The 25,067-nt window shown below is 54.5% G+C and overlaps 1 protein-coding gene across 1 annotated transcript in view; it reads right to left on the minus strand.

Annotated features, from left to right (window-relative positions):
- Positions 1-25,067, minus strand: part of CACNA1E (calcium voltage-gated channel subunit alpha1 E) — a 133,549-nt gene that overhangs the window by 71,474 nt on the left and 37,008 nt on the right. Inside the window, exons 5-7 of the mRNA XM_062581373.1 lie at positions 14,855-14,958; positions 12,742-12,894; positions 12,212-12,393 (exon numbers count right to left, since the gene is read on the minus strand). Of these exons, the coding sequence (XP_062437357.1) occupies positions 12,212-12,393; positions 12,742-12,894; positions 14,855-14,958 (439 nt within the window). The remainder of the gene's footprint in view (positions 1-12,211; positions 12,394-12,741; positions 12,895-14,854; positions 14,959-25,067) is intronic.

Here is a 25,067-nt window from a genome sequence, read left to right on the forward strand (position 1 = left end):
GAGCAATCAAATCACTCCGAGGAGGTTTAAAGAGAGCTTCTGAAGAAATTAACACCATGCAATTTCTTTCTTTCTGCCCACCAGCCAGAAGAGAGGTGACCTCTCAGCAGCGGATTACAAGCAATTTCCCTAGGGTTGTCGGCTAACGACACCAGCAGTAGCTCCCAGACTCCTCTTCCTGGCTGCACACCGCTGCACTTTGCAAGCATGGCTAAAGCCAGCACCACCTGGAGCCTGCAGCCGGGGAAACTGAGACCGCGACTCAGCTGGGGCAGGCTGATCCTGCACCCACATCCAGATGTCATCCTGCAAGGCTGCACACTAAACTGAGGAACAGCCCTGGCCACCACCCTTGCTCCAAGCAGCCACGCGGGTCCCCCAGCTGACACCAGCTTTGGCAGCATCCCCCAACCGCAGGATGGAGGTTGCCGGAGCATGCCCCAGGGCTTCCTACAAAGCCGTGCACTGGAGCTGCCCCATGAGGTGGCCTGGCCACAGCCAGATAGCCAGGAGCTGGGTGGTGACAACCATCCAGCTTTGCCCTTCAATTCCATAACGAGCCGGAAACCTGCTCCAGTCCTCTTGCAACACCCCTGCAGCATGCAGGCTGCCACGGGGGGCCGTGCACCTGCCTAAGCAGGCAGTGGAGGGTCTCCGCTGGAGAAACGAGGGGTTATTTGAGGGGTTTGGGAAACGCACGGGCTGATGGCCACAGCATTTCACAGGCCCTGCTTTTTCAGCAGCTGCTCTAAACCCCTTTGTAGAGACTGAATACAAATACAGCACAGCAGGACATCAGCATGCAGAACAGCATGTGTGCACACGTGCGTGTGCATATATGTATATTTATATGTATTTATATATGCACATGTATATGTATGTATTCCCATCTTTCCACACACAAACCTAAAACACGTCTGCCCAGAAAAATCAAAAGAACCATCAAGCCTGGCCATACGTCCTATTAATCACGACACCTTGACATGTAATATATTCCCTAGCTGAAGTCCACTGGATTTGCCTTTGAGGAAGGATGTGGTCTGCCAGAGTCTTGCAGAGCTGCTGAGTCCAGACCACTGCCATCTCACGTCATGCAATCTCCCCCAGACTCTTTGTGAGCCCTACCTTAAAAATCCACTAATCCCAGTAGAAGGTGTACCCTCAAGCAGATACTCTAACGGTTGCTCTAATTTTCATTCTAAATTTATTTGTGGCCATTTTATACCCATTTGTTCTTTTACCAGCAGTAGTCTTTGGCTTAAATAGCTCTTCTCCTTCCTGTCTCCCATCTTTGTATATTTATAGATAGCAATCATGACCATTCCCAATTTTCAGTATGCTAGCCAAAGTAAGCTAGGTTCCTCTATTTTTCTCTTCTGTGTCTCCCTCCTCATTTTACCTAGGCCCTTCCCTGCTCCAGCCCAAGCTCAGTTCATCCTCCCTAGTCATAGGGGACCGAAAGGGAATGATCCAGATGGGGACCCGCTACCTGGCACAGCACCACTAGAACTTCTTGTGCCACCTGCATGTGTCTGCTCCTGCACTTGCAGGAGCTCAAGGTGACTTGCAGTCACCTTGTGGTCACTAGCTTATTTCCATCCTTCTCCACACTGACATTTTCTAATCAGGAGGACCTGGGATCCTAGATGATTTCTTTGTTATTCTTCCTCAAGTCCATGGCTTTACGTTTTTAACTGCATGTCGTGCCTCCTTCTCCAGGCCATGATCCCCCCACCCAGAGTGATAACCTCCATCCTCCAGTGGCTGCCAACAGCCACTGCCTCAGCTCAGCACCAACCAGTGCCATCTCCATGCTGCTCACTTACTTGCCAGCTTCACAGCTCCTCTTCCACTTCCCATCTTCTCTCGTTCATTAACAGTTTCCCATACCAAATGGTTTACTACGGAAAGGAGCTTTGTGCTTTTCTTGTGCTTAGAAACCAGTTCTCTGATGCCAGGTTAGCCTGGCATGACCTACCTTTGGCAAACTCATGATTCATTTTCCTCTTTTGCCTTCAAAATCTGTTCTGAAATGGCATGTGATTGAGGTCAGGCTTACAGTCCTATTCCTGCCTGGCTTACATTTTTCCTACCCGCTTTTAAATATAGGCATTACATTCGTTATGCTCCAGTCAGATGGTGCCTCCCCCAACTTGATGGAGTTGTTAAAAATACTTGTTACCAGACCTGCCATTTCATGTGCCAGCTCTCTCCAAAGGCTGGGGTGGAGCTAAGCCAGTCGCCAGGTGGATGGGCACAACGGTCTTGGCACTTCACTGCCAGCTCAGCTGTGGTCATGTCCACTCCCTCCCTCCCATGACACAGCCTTCCCCTGCCTCCATCTTTGTGCACATCAAAAGCCGAGATAAAGCACCCAGTGCTGGCTCCGTACCCAAATCTCCCCACCCTTCACTTTGTCTTGCCCTGCTCTTACTTGAAAGGGTGAGGAACCGTCAGCTACTCCTTGAGCACCCTTTGCAAGGTCCATGTCTGCTTGATTTCTGGCAGCTCCTGCATCACCCCCCTACTTCTTCAGCATTAAGCTAGAGTTCTCGTTACTGAGCAGCCCCTTTTCCCACCCTTTGTTGGCACCATTTATTCTTAACATCCCTCATTGCCTTGGTCCATAGCACCTTCCAACAGGCTCTTTCCCTTGTTTCAGACAGCAGTAGATTGCCATGCAGAGAGGTCAGGGTAGACAGAGACCACAACTAATTTAATCCCCAAACTAAATGAATGCTGTAACTCCTTTAATGAAAAAATTCCTTGTTCATGTTCCTGGACTCCTTGCAATGCTTGGCTCCATGTGGTAGAGACCAGGTCCCTTTGCTAATCCAAGGCCTTTGGGAAATTCAGCCTGACAGGCTGATCTTAGTTTATTCTTCCTTTCAGCTTAAGGCAATTACCTTCCTGTTACGTACCACACAAGTCTAAAACACCACTCCCCATGCTCTTCCATGGAAACCAGACCAAAAGATACATTGCCTATTGCATGCAGAAATAGCTGAGCTCCCAATACAAGCAGCCTGAGCTTGTCAGTGAAGATGAAGGAGTTAAAGTTTCCCCGAGGGACAAAGCACCCAGTGGTATTTCTCCTGCTCACCCGGCCGCAGCGATCCCAAGCGATACCCAGCGGGGACGAAATCATTGCACAGCACCGGTCTACTCCCGGCGGACACAGCTTGTCCTCGCTGCCCTCACACATGCTATGCCTGGGGGCCGAGTGCTGCGGGGAAGGTTCACAGCCTAAAAGTGACACAACTCGCCTCCCAGCTCGCGCCACGCTGCAGAGACCTGCGAACGAGCGGGACCTCATGGGGTAACAGGGACGGGCGGGCACGTGCCGCCATGGATCTCCAGCCGATGAAGGAGCTCCTTCCAGCTCACGGCAAGCATGCGCTTCTCAATAGTGTGCTCGGAGGAGGAAATTGCTGGTGCCGGGGAGAATCAGTGGCTGCAGAGACTGATTCCTGGGGACCTGGAGACATCTATTCTTTCTGCAGCTCTTGTGTTTTCCAAGGGCGGGAAACGCATGGAGAGCTGCAAAAGAAGGTCTCACTTGGGGGGCTAGAAATCTAAAGAAGTCTAAATATATACTTAAGTGGAATTCAAAGCACAAGCTTGCAGCCCACACGCATCCTCCCTCAGGCTGCACTCGCATGGGAAACTTTAGGATTTTTTTTTTTGCCATAGGGAAGGAGGAAAAAACCCACAAACTCAGTCTCTCCTACCTAAAAATAAACATAAAGCATTCCTTCAAGCACCACCCATTTCCTGGTGGCTCGGTGAGAGGAATTAGGATCCTGCCTTGGTCGCAAGGCAGTGTGCACCCAACTTGTCCTGAGAGCAGTGAGATCTAGAAAGCCATTGGCCTTCATTCACATACCTGTTCACTTACTTGGTGATTTCTCCAGTGTCTAGTAATAGGGCTGAGCTCTCACTTCAAGCTTCTGGGGGGTAGGTACACAGGAGGGAGTTTTCTCACCTTTACCCAGCTGCCTGTAGGAGCTGTATCCTGGATATCACCGCAAACAGCTCGGGCTGAATTTGGTCAACAAGGCCAAAAATCGCAGACGAAAGAAAAGAAGGAAGAAAAATGGATGGATGTACAATCACTAAACTGTACTAAACTGTGCAGTTACAGAAGCCTTCCCTACTGGGAAGGCCAGGCACAGAAAAAGATGGTCCCTGCTGCAAAACATTAAGGCCAAACTGCTCCATGCAGAGAGAACAGATCCCTCTGCCCCCTCCAAGCTCTAGCAAATGCCTCCCTGCGTATACTAATGTCCTGCATTCAATTGAGCCCCCATCAAAATTCATCTGCATTAGGATAGAGCCCCTGTGATTTCTGTTCAAATCCAGACCAAACAGCACATAATTAGATTGCTATAATATACAATCATTACTGTAACCAACTGTCTGTGACTCGCTCGGGGAATAGATAGCGTTGTACTAAGAGGGAAAAATCCAAACACACGCTTAACCTGCAGTTGTGGGCATCTGCCAGCCACGGGGAAAGGAGAAAACAGCCTCTTCTCCTGGGATGAGGGCTGCAGAGCGGCCCCCGACCCGGCTTTAACTGCTGTCCTTCTGCTACAGCCCCGCAGCACCCCCCATCCCGTGGCAGCGTCACCCCACAGGGACCCACCACCAGGGCCGCCGACGCTGCCACGCCGCTCTGCACGTCTCAGGCGGCACTTGGGCTGCGGACAGGCTTTACGGGGCTGAGACGCTGCGTGCAGACCTCCGCGACTGCCGCAGCAGGGAATTTTTTTAAATTTTAAATTAAAAAAAATATATATAAAAATTAAAAAAATACCCTACAGCACATCCCCTGGCCTAGCCGGCCCCTCAAGACCTCGGCACCCGCCGCTGCTCTCCCCGGCACAGTAACAGATCTCTTTCTTCCCTTTAATAGCTGTAATTTGATCTCCCGCATGCAGGGCCATGCTTCACTCCCCGCCAGCGGTGCCTGGTATCCATCAGCGACCCCGGGACTGTACGAGAGCTGAATGAAAATGCTTTTCTTTCCCAAATTAGGTTAATGAGGAAATTGGTCCATTTCCTCTGCGGGAGGAGGAGGAGGAGGAGGAGGGCCGGCCCTCGGCGGGCCCCATCCTGCCAGGCAGGCCGCGGCGCGGGACGCTGCCTCGAAGCGACGCTCCCGGAGTCCGGCGGGGCCGCTCGGCCGGCGTGCCCCCCGCCGCCCCGGCTGCTCGCCCGGCCGCGGCGCTCCGGGGCCGCTTCTCCCGCGGGACCCGAGCGGCGACGGCCTGGCAGAGCCGCGGGCCCGCGGAGAGGGCCTGCCTTCGCCGCGGGGCGGCGGGGCCCGGCCGGGCCGTCGCGCGATCGCGGGAAGAAGCCGGCCCGGGGCGCAGCGCCGCCGGGGAGGGTTTTCGCCGGCCCTTGGGCGCTGCCGGCGCGGCCAGGAGCCGACAAAAATAGCTGCGGAGGTAATAAGATCTGCGCTTGCTAGCAAGCTGCTAAGAGCGCTGGGTGTTGATTAAATTTTCATACCTCCCCGACAGGATTTTTGTTGTTGTTGTTTTGTTTTAATTTAAAACACACGAGAAGGGACTTCTATTCCCTGGGCAAGTGTTCCAGCTCGAGAGCCTGGCAACGGCCCAGGGCACAGAGGCCTGAAAAGCAAAGCGGCCCGCTGCTTCCACGCGTCTCTCCCATCTCCTTCGGTCACCTGCCTCTCTCCCCCCTCCTCCCCTCTCCGAAACACCCCTTTTTTTCTCCTGCATTCGTGCTAGCCAGACACATCGCTCCTCTGTGCACTGCCAGTTCCCAGCCTTCGGCCTCCGCGTCGCCTCGAGGAGCAGCGGAGCAGGCTGGCAGAGAAGAGTAAGGAGCAAGGAAGAGTCCTCGCTCCTCTGCGAGCGCCCCTACAGCCCACGGCCAGCCAGCACCCTGCAGCTCTCACTGGCGGACCAGGGGCACCGCGGCACTGGGCACAGGCACCCAAAGGAGAGACCGTAGCACAGGAGCTGCAACAGGGCTGTCAGAGAGACAGCTACGAGAGCACGGGGAAGGGACGCGACGGAGTCAAGAGAAAGCAAGGAGCAGTGACTCAAAGCATGCCACCTCCCGGCTCCCGAAAGCGCTGGCTCTGCGGGACGTTTCAGCCAAGGGGAGGCCGTGCCAGGCGCTCTGCTGCGGCCCTGAGCGCAGCCGGGCGGAAGCAAACCCCTCTCTGCCACTGCTGCCCGGCCTCAGTTTGGCTGGGTCGTTTCGTTTCTCTGGCCTTCGGCTGCCCCACGTTAAAGCAGGGGCGGCACCGCCCTCTCTCAGGACAGGGGGAAGGACGCACTCCGGCCTGCGAGATGCTCAGGTGCCGCTCAGAAACGCGGCGGGGAGAGGCGTCGCTCGGCGGAGGCGCTTCGGGGACAGCAGCTAAGCGCCGAGCGTCTCAAGCAGCGACCGTGAAACCCCGCGGATTTAGGCCAATAGGCGATCGGCAGCCCCGTGCGTACACACGCAGAAAGGTGACCGCTCTGCATTTAAAACGGATTTCTTCTCTGAGTTTCTTCAAAGCCACTAGACCATCGCAGCTGGCAGGGAGCAGGAGAGCGGAGCCTGGCGCACATCTCCCATCTCTGTGCTCCGGGGCGATCGGCGATTCAACGCCCCGCTTTCCGCTGCCCCAGTCAGAGCCGCCCCCACACACGGGTTTCACGGGGTACGTGCTTCACCACATTTTAAAACCAGGCTCCAAGGAAAGATCTCACGCTTGGTGCTTCATGCTTAAAACCACCCAGGTCACTGGAAAATCCTATACTCTGCTCGGTAGCGTAAAACCCAGACTTGTGCACACGCCAGGATTTCTCTCGTGTACGAGCGGGGGACAGGGCGGATTCACGGGCTTCTGTGCTCCTTTCGCACCCCACGCTGATCGCCGGTCCTGCTTGGACGCCGCCTCTTCGACGGGAGCTCTCCCGCCCGGGGCAGAGCTGCTTCCCCAGCCCCGACGCCACGAGCGAGGAATCGCGTCTCTCCTGGCCGCGTCCCCGCGGCCGTTATCGACGGCGGAGATCCGAGCTGGCGGCTCCGGGGCCGGCAGGACGGGCTCCCCCGGCCGCCTGCCCCCCGGAGCCGGGCTCCGGCGCGCGTGCAAGGGAGGCTCCTCGGCGCAGCTTGCCCGCTGGAAGCACGTGGCGGCTGAGTCACGCTTACTGCAGATCCCCAGCCCCGCGTTTCAGCTCGACTCCCTGCTTTTTACAGGCGCTCGGCGGAGTTTCTGCCGCGACACGCTCAGCGCCGAGAGAGCTCGCGTTTTGAAACCCCCGTACCTCATTGCTCTCAAGCTTCCCAGTCCCAGCCTTCATGCCACCAGAGTGCTTTTGGCTTTACCATTGGCGCTGGACTAACCTTAAACCAGCGCCCGACTCCAAGGTGCAATTCAGAGGGATCGTGGACTCCCGGGCCAAATCCCCGGCGCTCGGCTGCGGTGGGCGCTTGCCTTCGAATCGCAGCTCCCGGCATTGCGGGGGAACGAGAGGCGCACAGCTGCCTAAAAATCAGGATACTCCTCGCTACCTGCGAACACCGCAGCTGCACGCTTCCGAACCGGGAGGCAAATAAACAACCTCTGGGAATAAACACAGCCCTCGCAGGCAGGGTCGCACGATCTCAAACTCCTCTCCCGTTCTCCTCGGTGGCTCGCGGACCCCCGCCGAGCGCCCGCAGCCGACGGCACTGCCCGTCACCGCGGCCCGGCTGCCCTGCGCCGCGGCCCGCAGCTCCTCGCCAGCCCCAGGGCAGCCCCCCCGGCTGCAGCTCGGCTGTTTAATTAAGAAACCCAAGCCTGGACACTGTCCCGCACAAGCAAGCCTGCATAAGCAGAGAATTAGGGCAGCAGTCCTCTTTGCCAGCATTATTTCTCCCTGTGGTCTCTACAGAAATCAGCTTTAATCTAAATCCAGCCCAGGGAAGAGGTATCTGCTCTAACAAGAATGGGGAAAAAAAGCAAGTGTTTCCCAGCCTTCGTCTTGCACTGCGGCAGGCAGGCAGAGCCAGCCAGAGGAACCTCAAATTCCCTCTGAAAGGAATTAAAGTCCCTCAGGTTCCCAGGGATGGGAGCTGGAAAAGACGTGACATGCCTCGGTTTGAGGGCTTCATTTTATTATTATTTTTTACCACATTGCGATTTCTACATAGCAAGACAGCATCTCATGCTGCCAAGACCAGCGAAAATGATGGGAAAGCAAAGCACACCCATGAAACAACACACGTGGAAAATACCACGGGGCTGATTATCTTCTCGTGGTGCTCCCTACAAATTCTGAGCGCCGCATTGCTAGACCTGGTAAATAGGGGGAAAAAATGGATCTGAAAATCACGATACAGCTACACAGGGGAATACTAGAGTAAGCAATTTCTTTGAGAGATTGCCGAAACATTTCTCCTGTGCTCTGACTCTCCTCTGCATTGCTGACCCGAAAGGAGCCAGTCTCTGCTGCTTTCACGCCAGAGAGAGAGCAGAAGCAGCACCCCCAGTTAGCCCCCAAAAGGGGCAGGTAGCAGGCACAAGCGTGTCCCATGCAAGGGAGGTCCCCCAGCCAGCTCAGCCCGGCGCCACGCAGAGAGGAGCCGGGCGTCCTGAGCTCTGACGCAGAGCAGGAGAAGGGCCAGGTCCCGAATCGCCGGCGCTGGGAGCCTGAGCTTGGGGCACCACGCGTGCACAGCTCCTTCTCTTCCTTGGCACACGTCTGGACATCACAGCTGCGAGAGCGTTTGGCCAGATGGCCTGCTGGCCCCAAGACCACACCAGCAGCCAAGGAGATCCAGGAAACCCATGCCTGCCTCCAGCTAGAGGACACCATGTCATTCCGGCTGCTTTCTGATGTGGCAAGCCCTGTGTGCAGCACCACATCCACCACCACCGGCACGAACCACCTCCTTCTCCCCAGCAGGCTCTGGCCACCCCCAACTCCCCGACACCACTTTACCACGCTCTCTCCTTCCATATCTTTTCTGCAAAAGAGTGAGAAACACATTTTGTTGCCTCCAGTCCCAACTTCTCCACTTGGGCTGCTGTCAGGGGGCCAGGAGGCTCTCCAGCTGCACTCTGAGAACATCCATGCTTTTAATCGCCAAGAGCCTACAAAAGCAGCCAGGCAGCCTATGCACTTCTGTCACTGCACCACCATACGTAGAGGTAAAAGAGAAGCCACCAGCAGAGTATCCAGTCACCAGCCAGACCTAGGAGTCCCGAAGGAGCCAAACTCATCAGGAGCACATCTGTGTCCAGGGAAGGGAGGGGAGGTGCAGTCAAGACAGCCTGAGGAAGAAGTGTCTAAGGGATGGTGTAGGGAAAAGTGGGAGGTGAAGAGGAATGAACAGCAAAGTGAATCAGCAGCATTTTACCACCAAGGCCCAAATCCTCATTCAATTAAAAGCAAAGAAAGGTCCCTAATACTTTCCATTATAGGTAAGTAATAGCTGCTACTCTGCGGAGAAGAACGGGAAAGGGAGGTACCTTACGGTCCCTGCCATTGGGGACATCATGATGGAGAGCATATGGCCAGCGTTGCAGTAGATGCTGGGAAAATCATTTGGTTATCCAGGTGATCACCCAATTTAATAGCTACTGGGTTAAATGCGAAAAAAAAGTAAAATAAAATAAAAACCCTGCTGAGGCCATCTAAGTCCAGCAGAGTCCCACTGGTTTTGCAGCATTTCAATTCTGGCTAGATCTTGGGAGGTGCTAGAAATCTCATTGGTTTAGCTGTCCAGCCTGATTTCTAACCTGATTCAGTCTGAGAGAGCAAGATAATATTTGGGTTTTCTCCAGCTAAGCGCCGAGGCCTTGGGAGAGCCAGGTAAGCCCTGCTGTAGCTGGGAGACCAGCAGCCGTCGCAGCCTGCAAGCACATACATCCACCGCCCCCTGAACAGCCTCCAACAGCCTCCAGGCTGGAAAGGCTTCAGCTCCCAGCTCCACGCCGTAGCACAACAGCGCGTCACCCAGCGCACGTGCCGCAAGGAGAGCAGGAGGTAGCAATGAATCCCACGCAGGAGACCCCGAACCAAGCACATCGCTCCACCACAGGAGCAGGCGGTCACAGCTCACCATTGCCTCTCCCACCAGCACTAAGCCCTTGCCAGGCTGGTTGTCCCAGCTGGGGGGACGATGCTGGTGCCAGGAGAGCTTGGAAACGACTGTTGCATGGGTTAGAGAGGATCAGCTCTAGCCTTCTAAGCAAGAACATCCTAAACGGCAAGAGGTCAGACTTTCCTGAGAGCAATCAGTGCAAACCCGTGAGATGGACAAGATCCTAAATTGCCCATCAGGGTAGCTCACCGGCCCTCTTGCACGCCGCAGAGTGGACTCCCTTGTCGGGAGCCCGGTGCACGCAGCCAGGGGAAGGCTGGATGCGCTGCCTTCGTTAGACCAGCGAGAATGATTCACAGGACAGGGAGCCAGAGGCATGCAGTCCTGGAACGGCGGATGCAGCGCCTCAATTGCAGCCGGTGAAAAGCAGAGGAGGGGACACCGGGGAGCAGGGCAGCCCGCGGAGCCAGCTGCGACGCACCTCATCTCAGCCCCGGCGCCACGCTAGCTCCTCTCACACGTTTGTGGGGAGGAAGGGCTAAGAGCCTGACCGAGAGCCAGGGCCACGCGGCGCTCCCCGCGCCACTGCTGGGCATCCACAGGCCACGATTCAGCAATAGGAATGGGCACTGGCCACCAGACACTTCAAAGGCAGGGGAAACATGCGGCACGCAGATCGGCGGCGGGGAAAAAGAAAAGAAAAAAAAATCACCTTTCATGGTATATTCAATTACACCTGGGCAACACACACTGTAGTTAAGTCTCTAATCGCATTGATACACCAGAAGCAACCGAGAAATGTTCTTTTTTGGCCTCAACTCCCAAGTGGTTTAATTCTGCCTAATTCCCCTGCCGAAGCAGCGAGCTCCAGATGCCGGCCATCTCCTTCAGGATGAGAAAGGACAAATTCTCACGGCGTGGTTAACCCGTTGCCATGAATGCTCCCCTTTTTAGCCTGGTCCAGGTTTCTGCAGTCCTTTCCCTCTGCGCACTAGGCTGCTTGTCCCCTCTGGAAGGACTGTGGGATCTACGGAGGGGAACCGGGCCCCCAAGGCAGGAAGGGCAGCCCCTTCGGTCTGCAGGCCTAGAGATAAAAATCAGCCTTTCTGCTCACAACAGACCAAGTAAATATCCAAGAATGTTTCCCCATCACAGACCATCCGATTTGCCACCCGCAGAGCAATGCCACTCTGCAAGTCTCTGGGCATTATGGGAACCAGAGTATAAAAACATTCCTGGTGCAATGACGCTGAAACTGATGCTGAAATTAGGCTGGGAACAGGACCAGTGTGGTTGTTTCTAGCCCATAAACTAAAACCTACTTATATGGCCAATCACCCACAAAGATATTGCATTTTGTGATAGCCTGTATCTATTTTCTGGTTCCAACTTACTCCCCAAGTGGCTCCCAGCTCAACTCATGGACTCTGGCATTAGAAACTTCATGCAACGGCTCACACATGAGCAAACAACAGAAGCATGGTACAGCTGTTCTACCACCTCATCGGTGCAGACAGACATCTCCAGCGTGAACGCCAAAGGCCCCAGGTCCCAGCAGGACCCCGAAAAGCTTGTCCCTGCCCAGGCACGGACACCACTCGCCCCGCTCTGCCCGTGGCGGTGGTCGGGGCTGAGCTCCGAGGCCGGCACACGCCGGCTGCCATCGCAACCTGCGGCCAGGACAGTCAGTGACATGGGCACAGCCCTCAGGCATGCTGGCACGTCTGCTGCACGGCCCACGGGGAGAGCAAATAAACAGCGCCCAGAAAACATGCTCACAGTTATTAAGCTGCTCTTGGGGAGTGCAAGAGGCCAGCACAGGCAAGGAAGGATGCCTCTCATGCTCCCCAAGGACAGCCCCTGAGCAGGAGGCTTGCTGCAGCCCCTACTCGCAAGGTTTTGCTCTCAGCAACAGGTTGCAAAACCAGCCCAGAGATGAGGCCAAGCCCCTTTGCCCAGGGGACCCAACGAGACATGTAGCACATGCCTCTGCATTCCCCTGACATCTCCTGCCCAAATGGGAAGGACTGGCCCCATCTCCACCACTAAGCACAATCAGGGTTTCAAAGGTTTTCAGGACCTGGAAATATCATCTCCAGCTTCCCAAAGTCATGCCCAGCTGCTCAGAGAGGCCGGAAGCCGCATTACTCACATTGTACAGAACTGTGGTCCACCCTTCCATGGTAATGCACTGAAAGACAGTCAACACAGCAAAGAGGATGTTGTCGAACTGCGTGATCCCGTCATTGGGGCCGATCCACTCCCGGCACTCATAACCTGGGGGGCAACCCTGTGCCCCACATGGATGAGGGGGGTCTAACTCCTCTAGTTCACCTGCAAGCAGACAGCAGAGAGTCAAAGAACACAGAAGTAAAGGAGAAGCAAAGCACAGGAGAGGGGAAAAGCCCAAATGTAGACAGGCTTGACATAGAGCAGGGGGCCTCCACTGGCAGCAGCCCTGGCCGCACACCAACTGACCCCATAAAGGAAGAGAATAAATTGCTATATCCTTAATACAAGTGAGCGATGCCCAGCGTACATGAAGCAAAATGCAGGCTCTTCTCAGCTCTGCGCTTCCCAGGATCACAGCTGCACTGGTTATCAGGACAACACACAAACACAGCTCACCCTGGCTGTTCTCCCCTGCACGGTACAGAGCAGGGAGCGGGGCCATGTCCTCACCTGAATTGTTTGTGTAGCAGGCCCGGTGCAGCTTCCCACTGTAAAATTCCAGGCCGATGATGGCAAACATCAGAATAGCGAAAAAGAGCAGCAAGCCGATCTGGAGAAGAGGCACCATGGCCTTCATGATGGATTTCAGCACGATCTGTAGACCTGGAAGGGGAAAGAGACAGCACAGCTCGGCAAGGTGCTGCAGCCTATCCCACATGTGGCAAGGAAGACAGCAACCACGGACAAAGAGGAAGGGTCGTCAGATAAACACGACAGGCCCAAGCACAGACTGGAGCATCTCTGTTTGGACAGCTAAGGACCGTTGAGGAAAACACTGTCCCAGGAAAAGCAGAAGGTCCAGGGTGCAGAGTCTGGCACCGGGAAGGGGTGGTTTCTGGATCTGCCTCGGACTCACTGAGAGATACTAATCAAGTCCTCCCTCCCGCATTCTGCTTTCCCTCTGGGCTTTGCGTCTTTTGAATGGAAGCTCACCAAGGCAGGAGCCACCATTTGCAATGCATGATACAGAACCCAGCACCACGGCACCTTGATTCCCATAGGACTGTCAAGGTGCTCCCAACGGTGCGCTAACCACCACATCCTCTCAGCCTGCTGCCTGACCGTCTGGGCCTGGCTGTCTGGGTGGGCACCTCCAAGGGACACAGCAAGAGCCATAATCCCTCTGGCGTCCCCCAGCAGCAGTAAGCAAAGGCACATGCTCAGCAAGGAGGTTCATGCCTACCCAGCAACCTGCTTCTCAGGGCAAGCTTTTTCTTCCAAGGAGCTGTAACTCTGAACAGTTCTTCCAATGCAGAACACTTTCCAATGAGAGTCGCACCAAACTGGGCCTGATAAGCATCTCCTCAGCAGCAACTGGTGAAAGGAGCCAGGCTGAGACAGCTCTAGCTAGCAAGGGAAGGGACATCTTCCCCTCAGGATTTCTGTTGCTTGCTTTCAGGTCTTCGCTGCGGACCCTGAGCACTAGAAGCAAGGACTGCACAGCCCCATTGAAGAACTGGCATGTGGTCAATGACTTGCTGCCACCAGCTGTCTGGAGAGGGAAGGTTTTGTATGCCACAGCCCAACTCTAGTAGCCACTGAGATTAAGGGATGTTTTCCTCCTAGAGGAGCTTTTACTGGGACTGCCTTCCAACTTTCCTTCTGGTCCTGCTTGCTGGGAAAGGCTGGGGATGAGCTGCCATTGCCAGTGACAAAAGTCACTAAGTTCTCAGTGCCCCTTGGCTGCACCCTGCTCAGGACACTGGGTTAAACCCCACACAGCACCCAAGTGCAGGAGAATTTCCTAGGGTCTTTAAGGCAGGTTTGCCTACCTACTTCTGCAATAGGTCACAGCTAGCTTCCTAGGACCATTTAGGAGTCTTCTGGAATAAATCCCACAACATTTCCAGAACCTAATAAAGCTGGTGTTACCCTTGATTTCTCCTACTTAAAATTATGGTCCTCTCTGTAGGGCTGCAGCTTGGTACAGGGCTCCATGAAGATTGTGAGAAAGCTCTGAGCATCCAGCAGAGCACTTTTTACATGGCAACAGCAAGCGGTTGGACTCAGAAAGGAGGAGAGAGGAACATGCTCTCCAAGTTATGGATCCAGCATACTGCATGTTCAGTGCCCAAGGAGGGAAGGAAGGGAGGATCAGAGATACCAGCAGCCTAGTTTCTTTATTTATCCCCATTCCTGCAGATGAAATCTTGCAAAAACTAGATCTCCCCTGAATAAGCCTCAGTCCTTAAAGGATCCACCCACTGCCTTCTGGACAGGGAGCTGAACCAGTCTGCGGATCCTGCTGATCTGCAGATCTCTACCTTGTTCTAGCAGAGAATGCTAAGTCTCAAACTGGCTGGTAAGGACGAAATGCCACCTAGGGACACCAAATGTTTCCACACTGTGTAGTTACCTCTTCCTTTTAGTTTACTGAAGGGATTACTGGGAAGATCACATGTAAAATCTGCCCTGATCCATTTGTGATCAGGGAGGTTTACTCTCCCCCACTTCTCTGATTTTCACTCTACATCCAAGGTGGCACAAGGACTATTCTAAATCTGAATGAAATCAGAAGGAGATGTGAACACCCTGGGAGAAGAACCAAGAGCATCCAACTTACTGGGAATGCCTGAGACGAGCTTCAGAGGTCTAAGCACGCGCACAGCCCGCAGGGTCCGCAGGTCCACGTGTGTGTTGAAGTGAGTCCCAGCAGTGGCAAGGATGCTGCAGCCAGACACAAAGAAAGCAGAGTTACTGCAGGCAGAGCCCTCAACCATCCCGCAGCCCCGCGAGCATGAGGTGCCCAGCTGGGTGCCTGGTAACTGAAGCCAGTGAGTCCAGCCTCCCTGAGTCTCCCAGCCGAACACAGCAGCCCCAGGCTATATGAAAAGTCATGTTGAGCAGGCCACCGCCAAGAGTCACACTCCCAAGCTAGGCTTATGGAGCCACAAGGAGGAATGTGCCCCGCTTGGAGCAGAACCTGGGATTCACCTGCTGGCAGGTGCAAAGAGGACAACTTTATGCTGACTTGATGCCTCCCGAAGCCTATAAGCCACCAAGCCCCGTTGAACACAAACACAAAAGCTTACAAGCCAAGCCGTACAGCCAGCCAAAGTCACCCGTGAACACCCAGCCCTGCAGTCCCCCACCTATGCCCCATGTGTCAGGATGGATGGCGAGCCCCACACTGCAGCACTAAACTTCAACCCACGCCACCTCATTGCACTCTTGGAGCTGAACGCTATCAACCTTCACAACTGCAACTTGTCTTGCAGGATTGGTTTGACCTCCCTTCTGGAGGGGAGCAACTCGGACCAGAGATGTAGGTCATCCCTCTGATAATCACTGGGGCTTCTAAAGCCCAGGGGAACCTGTTCCTTCCAGCTGCCAGCCTTACTGCCCAAGAGACCACCACCACAAAGGGTTCAACCATCGCAGGCAAAAACACAACACGTGGGGTGAGCGTTTGCAAAGAAATTCTATTTCCCCCTGCCCCAAGCAGCAAACAGGGCATGTACACCCAGCCTCACCCTGAGGTAGTCAGGGCAACCACATTTAAGTTGTTCAGGACAAGTAGCACAGAAAAAGGTCCACGTGGCCATGACCATGCCTACGGATGAGATTCCAGGCATCTGTCCCATATTGAGCCAACGGGACATTAGCAGAAGTGTCCAGCTAGCAGGCCACTGGCTCATGCAACGAATCCTGTGATGCCAATGACTAGCACTGCTCAGTGCCTCCAACTATCAGCTGCTTTGTGGCTTCTACAACACATGAGTTGCCTTAGAACCTCACCTCTGGGATTTTTGAGAATAAGCTGAGAATCTCATATGCATTAAAAAATATATAGTAATGAAAGTTTGATGACCTTGGAAGGCAACCAGCAGGCAAAAGAAGGACTCCAGAGGTTTTCTTTTAAAACACAAAGAGTTTTAAGTGAATCTCTGGAAAACAAGTTTGGGGAGAGGGGAGCCAGTGCACAAAGAATCCTGCAGGGGAGATACTAAAGGCCACAGCACACGCAAGGGGGACACTGCCTCTGGATGCTGGGAGCAGCGTGGCTCAGACGTCGGACAGAACTGTGGTAGCACTGTTGGGGAATGCAGATTCTCCTTCTCTTCCATGCACCCAGCTCGCCTGGACTTCGCTTGCTTTTCAGCCAAAGCTCTGGGCTCCGCTGTGCACCCGCCCTTCCTGTCGCTCACACCCCAGGGACTACACCTGGCTGCCCGGTTGGGAGAGGGGGACATTTCGGGGGGAATAAACGGAGGAGTCGGGCCACGTGCACCCAAGCAGCCCTGAATCAACCTGCTGCAACCTCTCGCCCTTCTCCGGCTGAAGCAAGCACCCCAAAACAACTTAGGAGAGCTGGTGACAGCTCTGTGCCCAGGGTGCGGCACTGTCAGGATGGAGGAGAGAAGCAGAAGGGTTGCAGTGAGGGAGGAAAGCAAGGGAGCAGGAGAAGGAAGGGGAGGCAGAAAGGAGAGCGGGACAGGGGGAGGCAGCAACCGCGGGGCTGTCTGCGGCAATCCAAAAACTGACGGAAACTGGGTCATTGTTCCACTAATTCATCTAATTACAGGCCAGAACAGCTCTCAGGCGTGCCAAGCAATTAGGACTCTTTCTCTCCTCCTCTCCCCGAGGTACAGCAGGTACCAACCTGCCCCTTCAGAAACACGAGTTCGGTTTCCTAGGATACCCTGACAGCAGAAACTATCTCCCATCAGAAAACCAGGTTGTTACAACTCATTTTCATATTCCCCCTCTTTCTGCCTCCCCCAGTTTACAATGCTTTTCGTGAAAGGGGTCGGACAAAAAGCATCCAGCACGGAAAGCACCTCTCCACTTTTCTCAGTGGCAGGACATAGAGAGGACAGTGCCCACCACCCTCCTGCCACCACTACACCACTGAGCAGTGTGCTGCTGGTGCCTGAGCAGAAGCAGGTCTGGACCTGGCTGCAGTGCTCGCTCTGCAAAGCCGAAGCTGGCTGAAGGGCCGAGGGCGATGAGAGGTGCCCTAGGTGGCCAGGAACAAGGGACATAGTGGAGAAGGACTTGACAAGGGAAACAGAGAGTGAGGGAGGAAAAAAACAGGAGTAGAAAGAGGGTCAGACCAGTCACAGATCTAGAACAGAAACAGAGCAGAGCTCAGAAATGCTGGTGGTCAAGGGACTGCAAGGCGAGCAGAGGAAGGGAGGGGATGGAGGTGCAGAAGGACATACTCCAAGGCCAGCAAGATATTGCCGTGGGAGGGAGAGATTTCCTCCCTCCGTCCCCAGCTTCTCCCACCTCCCGGCCCCCTACCAGGTTGCCTCATCCTGTCATCCTTGCAGGCTCCTGGGTACTGCCAGGACTGCTTACGGCCCTCTGAAGAGGCTTTCTAACGGCACAATCCCCACAACACCTTGCAAACGAAGAGATGGGGCACATGGGGCACGTGGTCTTTCCCCCTTCATGCTACTCTCTTTTCCTCTGCTTCAGCAGGGTCCTTCTGCTAGTGCTTCAGCCCATGAACAGCCTCAGCAAACCACCATGCTGACTGGAGAGCAGAGAGGGACTTAATTAAGTCAGAAGCACCTAGGGGCTCAGGAGAGCTGCTTTGTTAAATTGGTTGTAAGATCAAAATCAATAAGTATGATAAAGCACGACCACTCAGCAGCACGTGGGAGAGAGAAGAGCATAGACATTTTCATCTCTTTCATGTTTTGTGCCAGCAAGAGCCGTGATAACCCAGTACTCTCCAAAATACCAGCGCAGAGGACACCCTGCTCCCAGCCACGCCAATGCCACATGGGAAGCCCCCAGCCCCGCTTCAGCTTTCTTTCCTTACATCTCTACCTTCTGCTGTCCAACCAGCTTCCCAAAGGAAAGAAGGAAACATATTTTGCATTCTCTGAGCTGCCTCTAACTTGAACTCAGCATTGCAATGTGTCTCCAGGAGAACAAGGGTTCTTGGTTGGACATCAGCCATGATTCAACACCAGGACAGTGAAAAGCAAAGGCAGAAAGTTCCTGGAGGAAGATTGGGATTGACAGTTCAGTCCTCCACGACTTGGGCCATGCAGGGGCAGCAAGACAGAGGGGCAGCTATCGCATTTATCCCAGTCTCCATCACAAGAGCTGGTCCAGCCAGCCTTGCTGGCCCACACACAGAGCCACCAGGGCTGGTACCGGCCTCCAGGCTGACATACCTGGTCAGACAGGGCAGAGAGGAGCAGAACCAAAGAGCGGAGTGCTTGGGCTGCAAAGTCCTATGTTAACCCAGATTTGTTTGAAGGGCTTGCGAGCCTTTGTGCTGAGCCTCCAGGCAAGGTTCAGGCAATTTCAGGGCAATACTTCACAGCGCTCTAAATTAGCTGCTAAGAATGGGACTCCTCTGTGGCAAGGCGACATGCTCCTTGTCCTCGCTCGGGGACAGGGGACATCATGAGCTGCCTCAGAAGGGGGTGCAGACAGATCACCAAAGTGGGAAAGGTTGTGCTGCAGACATTTCTCCCAACCACCAGATGACCAGCTGCTACAAGGAGGGTGACTGCACACCCTTTTACAGCTACAGTCTCTGTTTCCTAAGAGAAACGACACGTTGGGCGCAGCACAGCAGCGTCGCAAACGCAACAGCTCTGCCTGCAGCCAGGGAGCAAGTGCTGCCAGAGGTGCAAACTTGTCGACCTCAAAGCCCCAAAACACTCAAGGGCGTCGGATCAGGGGCTGAACTACCCCAAAACTACATATAGACAACTTGAGGCAGCTGGAAAAAAATCCAAGCGAGCTTTCAGGCATGCAAGGCTGCCTTCTGTCTGCTTTCTCCAACCCCTTCGGTTGCTCTAATAAAAGGTATCGCCTCTCGAGCTAGCCAGTCTTTGCTCGTGCTCGCAGGCACCACCACCACAACACTACTGCTAACAAATTGAATGTTCAAAACGTACCCTCCTGCTCTGGACTTCAGCATTTCACCCAGCACCTGTTAACTGTATATTAACCCTATAATTGTGACATTTTTGCACAGTGCGACCCACATTGCACGGTGCGACCCATTTCTGATCTTCCAAAAAGAATCTAATTTGTTTAACACTTCACTCTATGCTTCCTGCAAGTCAAATTGCTCAGGGAAAGACCTGGTTCTGAAATCACATGGGAAAGATCCTCTCTAGATTGTTTTCTAGTCCTTCTTTTTCCCTTAAAATTAAATGTTTGCCATGTGGGGGAGAGGCATTTTTAAAAGCTCAGTCAACTATAACAAATAAACCAACGTGAAATTGGAAACAAGCATTAGGATCAGAAACGTGAAAAGCAGTTTGAGGCAATGGAGAAAGCACACCAGGACTAAACTCCATTAAAAAAATTAACTCCTTTGTGTCAGGGGTTAAGTCTGCGGTAAGGTAAGAACATCTCTTTACTAATCCCGTACTCACGTTCTCGAATATTTTTTACACATTAGGGTTTCTTATTCCTCCTTGCGAAGCACTGCTTAGAGTTGGGATTCAGGGTCTGACAGCTCTTCCTTCTGATGCCAGACAGCAACTCCTGTACCCGTAGAATGATTTAAATCCTATCGAACACTTACAGTATCCATGTCTGATGTACTAATAATTATTCTCTATTTTTAGGCAAAGACCCAAACTAAAATTACATCTCACTATCCAAGTTATCTAAAAAAGCTGGCGGATTGGGCTATAAAAATCCCAATGATCTCATGCTTTTCATCATATGTACTGGAGGGAAAAAAAAAAAAAGAAAAAAAAGGAGTGAAAGCATTTTTATAGGTCATACAGGCAAAGGGGTTAGTTCTACTTTTGGGGAGGAAAGGCAGAAGAGAGATTTCAGGTAGAGAAGAGCAGAGAGGACCTACTGGAAGAATGCAAATGAGAGAGGAGGCAGGATGGGAAATATATGCTAATCCACAAAGTATAGTTGAATAGTGAGCAATCACCAGCAGACAAGAACATGCTTCGGAAAAATCTGATGCTTTGTGCTTGCAACCAGGCTGATTATTTTCTTTTATTTATTTACAGCATCTCAAGTGAGCAGTGAACTCCCACGGCACCTGGTCGCTTTTGGGGCCGGATTCAGACTGCGCCGGGAGGGAGGCAAAGCCCTGGGGCTACGCTCCAGCTGGTAGCCAGGAGAACGCTCCCTTTCGCCTTAGCTCGAGACCTGCACCTACGGGTTTCTCTCTCCAGTGTTCATGTTTGGGGGGAGAGGGGAAAAAAAGTCACATCTAAACCAACCGACGAATGACTCTGCTCGTGGGGCAGAGCTGCTGGAGGGAAAGCAGGACATAAGGAGCGATGTGCACAGAATAAATTACAAGCGGTCTCCACGGCCCCGTCGCATGCAGAGCCGTTTTAGCAGTGCAGAGCATCCTCAGCCCTCTCCCTTCAGAGACCTCTGCTCTTCAGGGTGCAGAGACGCACACGCCAGCGAGCCGCCCCGGCGAAAGGCAGCTCTCAGTGCCCTGGGAGGAGAGAGGATCGGCCGAGACAGACTAATCTCAGCTCAAAATCTGGGACAGGGAGGGCGCTGGCTGGATGACGAGAAAATTAATATTTATAATTAAGTGGAAAGGCCCCTCAAGGCCTGCACTGCCACCTGACTTCACAAGGGAGACTAGTTCATAATTAATAGATCGGCCAAACAACTCACAAAGTAAGTTACCTGATGAATTTACCCCATTCCTCCCCCTTTTCCGCTGGTGAATTTTGCCCCCACCTCTGCAAACGTTTTCCTGTTTAGCAAAGTCTGGCTGGACAAACCCGTCGCAGCCCCTTGGGCTTTCTCCAAGCTTTGCCTTGCAGGCATGCCGCCGGGCTCGCCGAAGGCGCCCGCTTTGCTTCGGCAGTGCTGCCCCAGCCCCGCGGTAGAGCGGTGCTCCCAGGCGCCCTGCAGACGAGCGTCCTGTTCAGCCCGGCGCTCACGAGTTACGCATAAGCCCGGGAACAAACGCGCTCAAAGCAAACACCCGCTCCGTGTGCAGGAGGATACGTGCAAGTTCCACCATCACAAGAGAGGCGGCAACGAAAAGGACCTGCAGGATGTCTCTGTACTTTTGGTTCAGCAGAGGCTCCAGCACGGACCAGTGCTCAGGGAATCGCAGGGTATGGGAGGGACGGGGCCTCCGGAGCCCTCTGGTCCAAGCCCCACTCAACGTGTTCTGGGCCTCAACCATGCCGAGGATGTCCCAGGCCTGTGGGACATTCCTGCTTTGAAGGAGGACACCAGAGGACAGGGACACAAAGCAGGCCCAAGTCCTGCCCTAAGCGCAGTTTAGAGCAACCTCAAAGCTATCGTCATTTTTTCTCGCGTTTTCTAGGTTTTGAGACCATGACACAAGCGAATTGCAGTGCCCACATCCTACGCGATGAGGAGACACCAATCTTGGGGACCTGCCCTTAGACACCCTGCTGAACCAACCTGAGCTGCAGCACACCCCCTCCTCCACCCACGGGATGCCCCGTCAGGCCTGACGGGTCCGTTACCTCCTATCCCACAGAGGCACGAAGAACATGGATATTCACACTTCCTTATGAACTTTTGCCCTCTTTGTAGAATAGCTGAACTAGAGCAGCATAAAAACACCCCGGACTTGGAGCGAGGGGACTGGATTTTCTACCTTCATCAGAGAAGGGCTATGCAGGAGGTGACAGCTTTGCCCTGAGTGCCCCCAGGGCTCCCGGGCAGCCCATGAGCATCCCTAAGAGTCAAGCACCTCTGTGCCGGGAGCTTTGGGACCCTCTTCCCAGAGTTTGCAGTGCTGCAAATCTGCTGATCCTACCGTTCTCCACAGCTTCAGAAGTCCTGAACTGTACCACCAGCTCCCTGCAAGGCTGCGAGGAAACACATAGCTCCCGGCTCGCCTTCCGACCTGCCGTTTCACACCTCCGAGTGGGGCTTCCTCTGCTTGCTGCTTCCTCTGCTGGCTGTTATGAGGCAGCGAAACCCCGGAGCCTCCCCACTCCATGGGGGCTCTGGCTTGGTTCCTGCACGGCCGAAGGCGCCCATGGGATTTTTGGGGAGAGACTCTAGGGAAAGCCCGGAGTGGAGGGGGGCTTGCCCAAGAGCGGCGACGAGCCCGGTGCCGAGCGGCTGCGTGGGAGAGCCTGACTCACCGCTCAGCACAGCAGCTTCTGGGAACCGTCGAAAGAGGAGCTGGGAAGGACGGGGCGAAGCGCGTGAGCGGCACACGGGCCGCATCCTGCGCCGGGGACGGCGGCGGGTCTTCCCCTCGCTGCAGCACAGCTCCCTCTGCGTGCGCCACTGAGCGTCTGTCCCGAAACATCGGGAACCCGAGGAGTCCAGCTCTCACTGGATTTAAAAATAAGGAGCTTTTTACAAACAGGTGCTGCCAGCATCCACGTAGGAGCCGCTCCGCACGGCGCTGAGCACATCTCACAGCGCTGAGGACACGCGAGCCTCCCCGGGCAGCTCTTGGCATCAGCCTGGCCACGTTAGCTCCGTCCACCAAAACCAGGCTCAGTGTGCAGCGCCCCTCGCCGCAGGGTGCGGCACGAGCTAGAGGATCGCGCAGGTACCAGGGCCGCCGAGCAAACGCACGGAGAAGAAATGCAGCAACTCCTTGGCGCTACATCGACGCTGCACCTCCCCGGGCCCTGCTCTTTGGACGAGGTGCCGGCAGCGGGCACAGCCTGTTGCCATGGCATACGGCACATGAATCATTCACAAAGCTCAGGAATTAATTATTCATCCAAACGAAAGACCAAACACTTTTCTAATTGTCCTGGAAGGAAAGAGCCGGGAAGGGAGGAGGGAGATGGGGAAGACATCATGTCGGAGACTGGCTCCCTTCATGAAAGAAAGGGAAAGAAAGGAAGAGGGAAAAAAAATCATGTCTGGTGTGATCAAAGAATTACTCTGTTTTCAGGCTCCAGGGTGTCTCTGCCAGATTACCTTACAAGAGAAACCTTCTCATCTTGCAACGATACGGGCTCTACCATAACAAACCTGTTGGGTGCTACGATTTGTGTTCTGATTTAATACTTGTTCTCCAACCCTGGTAGCCACATCCTGAAACTTTCTTGCTAGGAGATGCCCTTGGCCACATCAAGCCATTCAGAAATCGCTGCATACATATTTGAGGTTCAAAATACCCTTCTCTGCCCCTCTGGTTCCTCCCTGCTCACTGTGGGTAGCGGCCAAACGTGTCCATTGCCTCTGGCAGGCTTGATGGAGTCCTACCACTGGCCAGGATGGTTTGCTGGTGAGGGATGAGTGCAGCCCACAGAGGTGGGACCACACCAGGAGAACCCTGCCGTTCCTCCACTGGGTCCCATGCATCCCGCCCCAAAGGGGCGCGGAGCACGTGGCCCTGACAAGACGGGCCGAGAAACGCTGGGACGCTGCGTCAGCCCAAGGAGGGACTGGCCCTGCAGCGATCTGGACGAACAAGAGGCCAAGAGACAGACTCCTAGCGCTTGTTCGGCCACGAAGAAAAGGGTAGAAAAGCACGCCCACGGGTGCACGTGTGCACGCGGGCACCAGCTGGCCAGCCGCCTGCCTTCGGCGGGGACGGGAACGGCTCCCAGCGCCGCCTCCCCCGCCCCCCTTGCCTGCCGGGCGGCTCTGCGAACACATGAAACTTTAATGGGCTCATTTCTCAGCAGCGCACAGGCTGAATATAGAGCGGGGGGCCAAGGCTCGGATGCTTCCTCCCTGCTCGAGGCAAGCAAGAAAGCCAGCCGGCTGGTCACGCAGCGCGGGAGGCTGGAGCTGGGCAGAGCGCAGGTATAATCCCTGGAGGGACGCCTGAGCGAGTCTCACCCATCTCCTAACCCCTGGGTCGACCCGTCTGTTCTCCTCAGCCTTGTTTGCTAGATCTCTGCCCATTGCTTTCAGGAAGGGGCAACATCCTTAAACGTGGCTGGGGCGAACAGGGACCGTACCTTGCTTAGGGGCTCAGATTGCTGCAGATTTCCCTGGAAGGAAGAGGCTGGGCCAGACCAGCTCAGCACTTTGCTGCTTGGAACGATCCCCAGACAGTTGGAAACACTGTTTGCTTTCAGTTAGGAAAATGCAGACGTCAGCTCTGGGAAAAGAGCCTGTTTCCAGTCGTTGGTGCACGCGTGCCCATATCCACACGCATGCTCTCGCACACGCACGAGTCCTCGGGCACACGGCCAGCAGCAAGTCTCTCCCCACCCAGCACTGTGCGCACAAGCGGGCACCGGGTACCCAAACTACGAGGGGACGCAGAACGTGCCTACCCTGCACAGGGCTACTTCCAGGGCAGCCCAAGAGCTCCCCTTCGATCTCTGGACCTCTGAGACCAAAAGATCTTCCAAGCCATGCAGAACTTGGGTTGCGAGAGGTCCGCTAAATACAACAGGACAGAGACTCTGCTCCCCCTCGCCCTGCCCTCAGCAACGAGGAAACCCAGGTGAGCTGCAAAAAGGGCATCACATGCTTTCCAGGGTGCTCTTCCCAAAGCTCATGCCCATTTCCAAGCAGCACCATCGACTGCAAGGAATGAACCAAGTTGCCTTCTTCTTTGCCATGCTCACGCTGCAGCTCTGCAGCAAGGGAAGAACCAGCCTCCCAGAAAGAGGTCACTCCTGCATCACCCCAGCCACAGCAGAAAGCCGCGTCACTGAGCAGGGTTTCACCAGGATGGCAGAGGGAGAGGTCATCCCAATGCCTGCTGCCTGCCTTTGCAGGGAGAGGACCTTGGTTTCCGCCAGATCAGCCATCAGAGCTTGCAAAAGCAGGGCTTTTCCCCCACTGGCATGCGTTGGAGCCCATCCAAACGGCTCCAAGTTTTCTAACGGCAGGGCAGGTGCTCAAAGGCAACCGGCGAGGCAGGATGCTCTCGGCCGCACGGC

This window comes from Rhea pennata, chromosome 8, assembly GCF_028389875.1.
Source record: "Rhea pennata isolate bPtePen1 chromosome 8, bPtePen1.pri, whole genome shotgun sequence".
In the NCBI taxonomy this organism is placed as follows: Eukaryota; Metazoa; Chordata; class Aves; order Rheiformes; family Rheidae; genus Rhea; species Rhea pennata.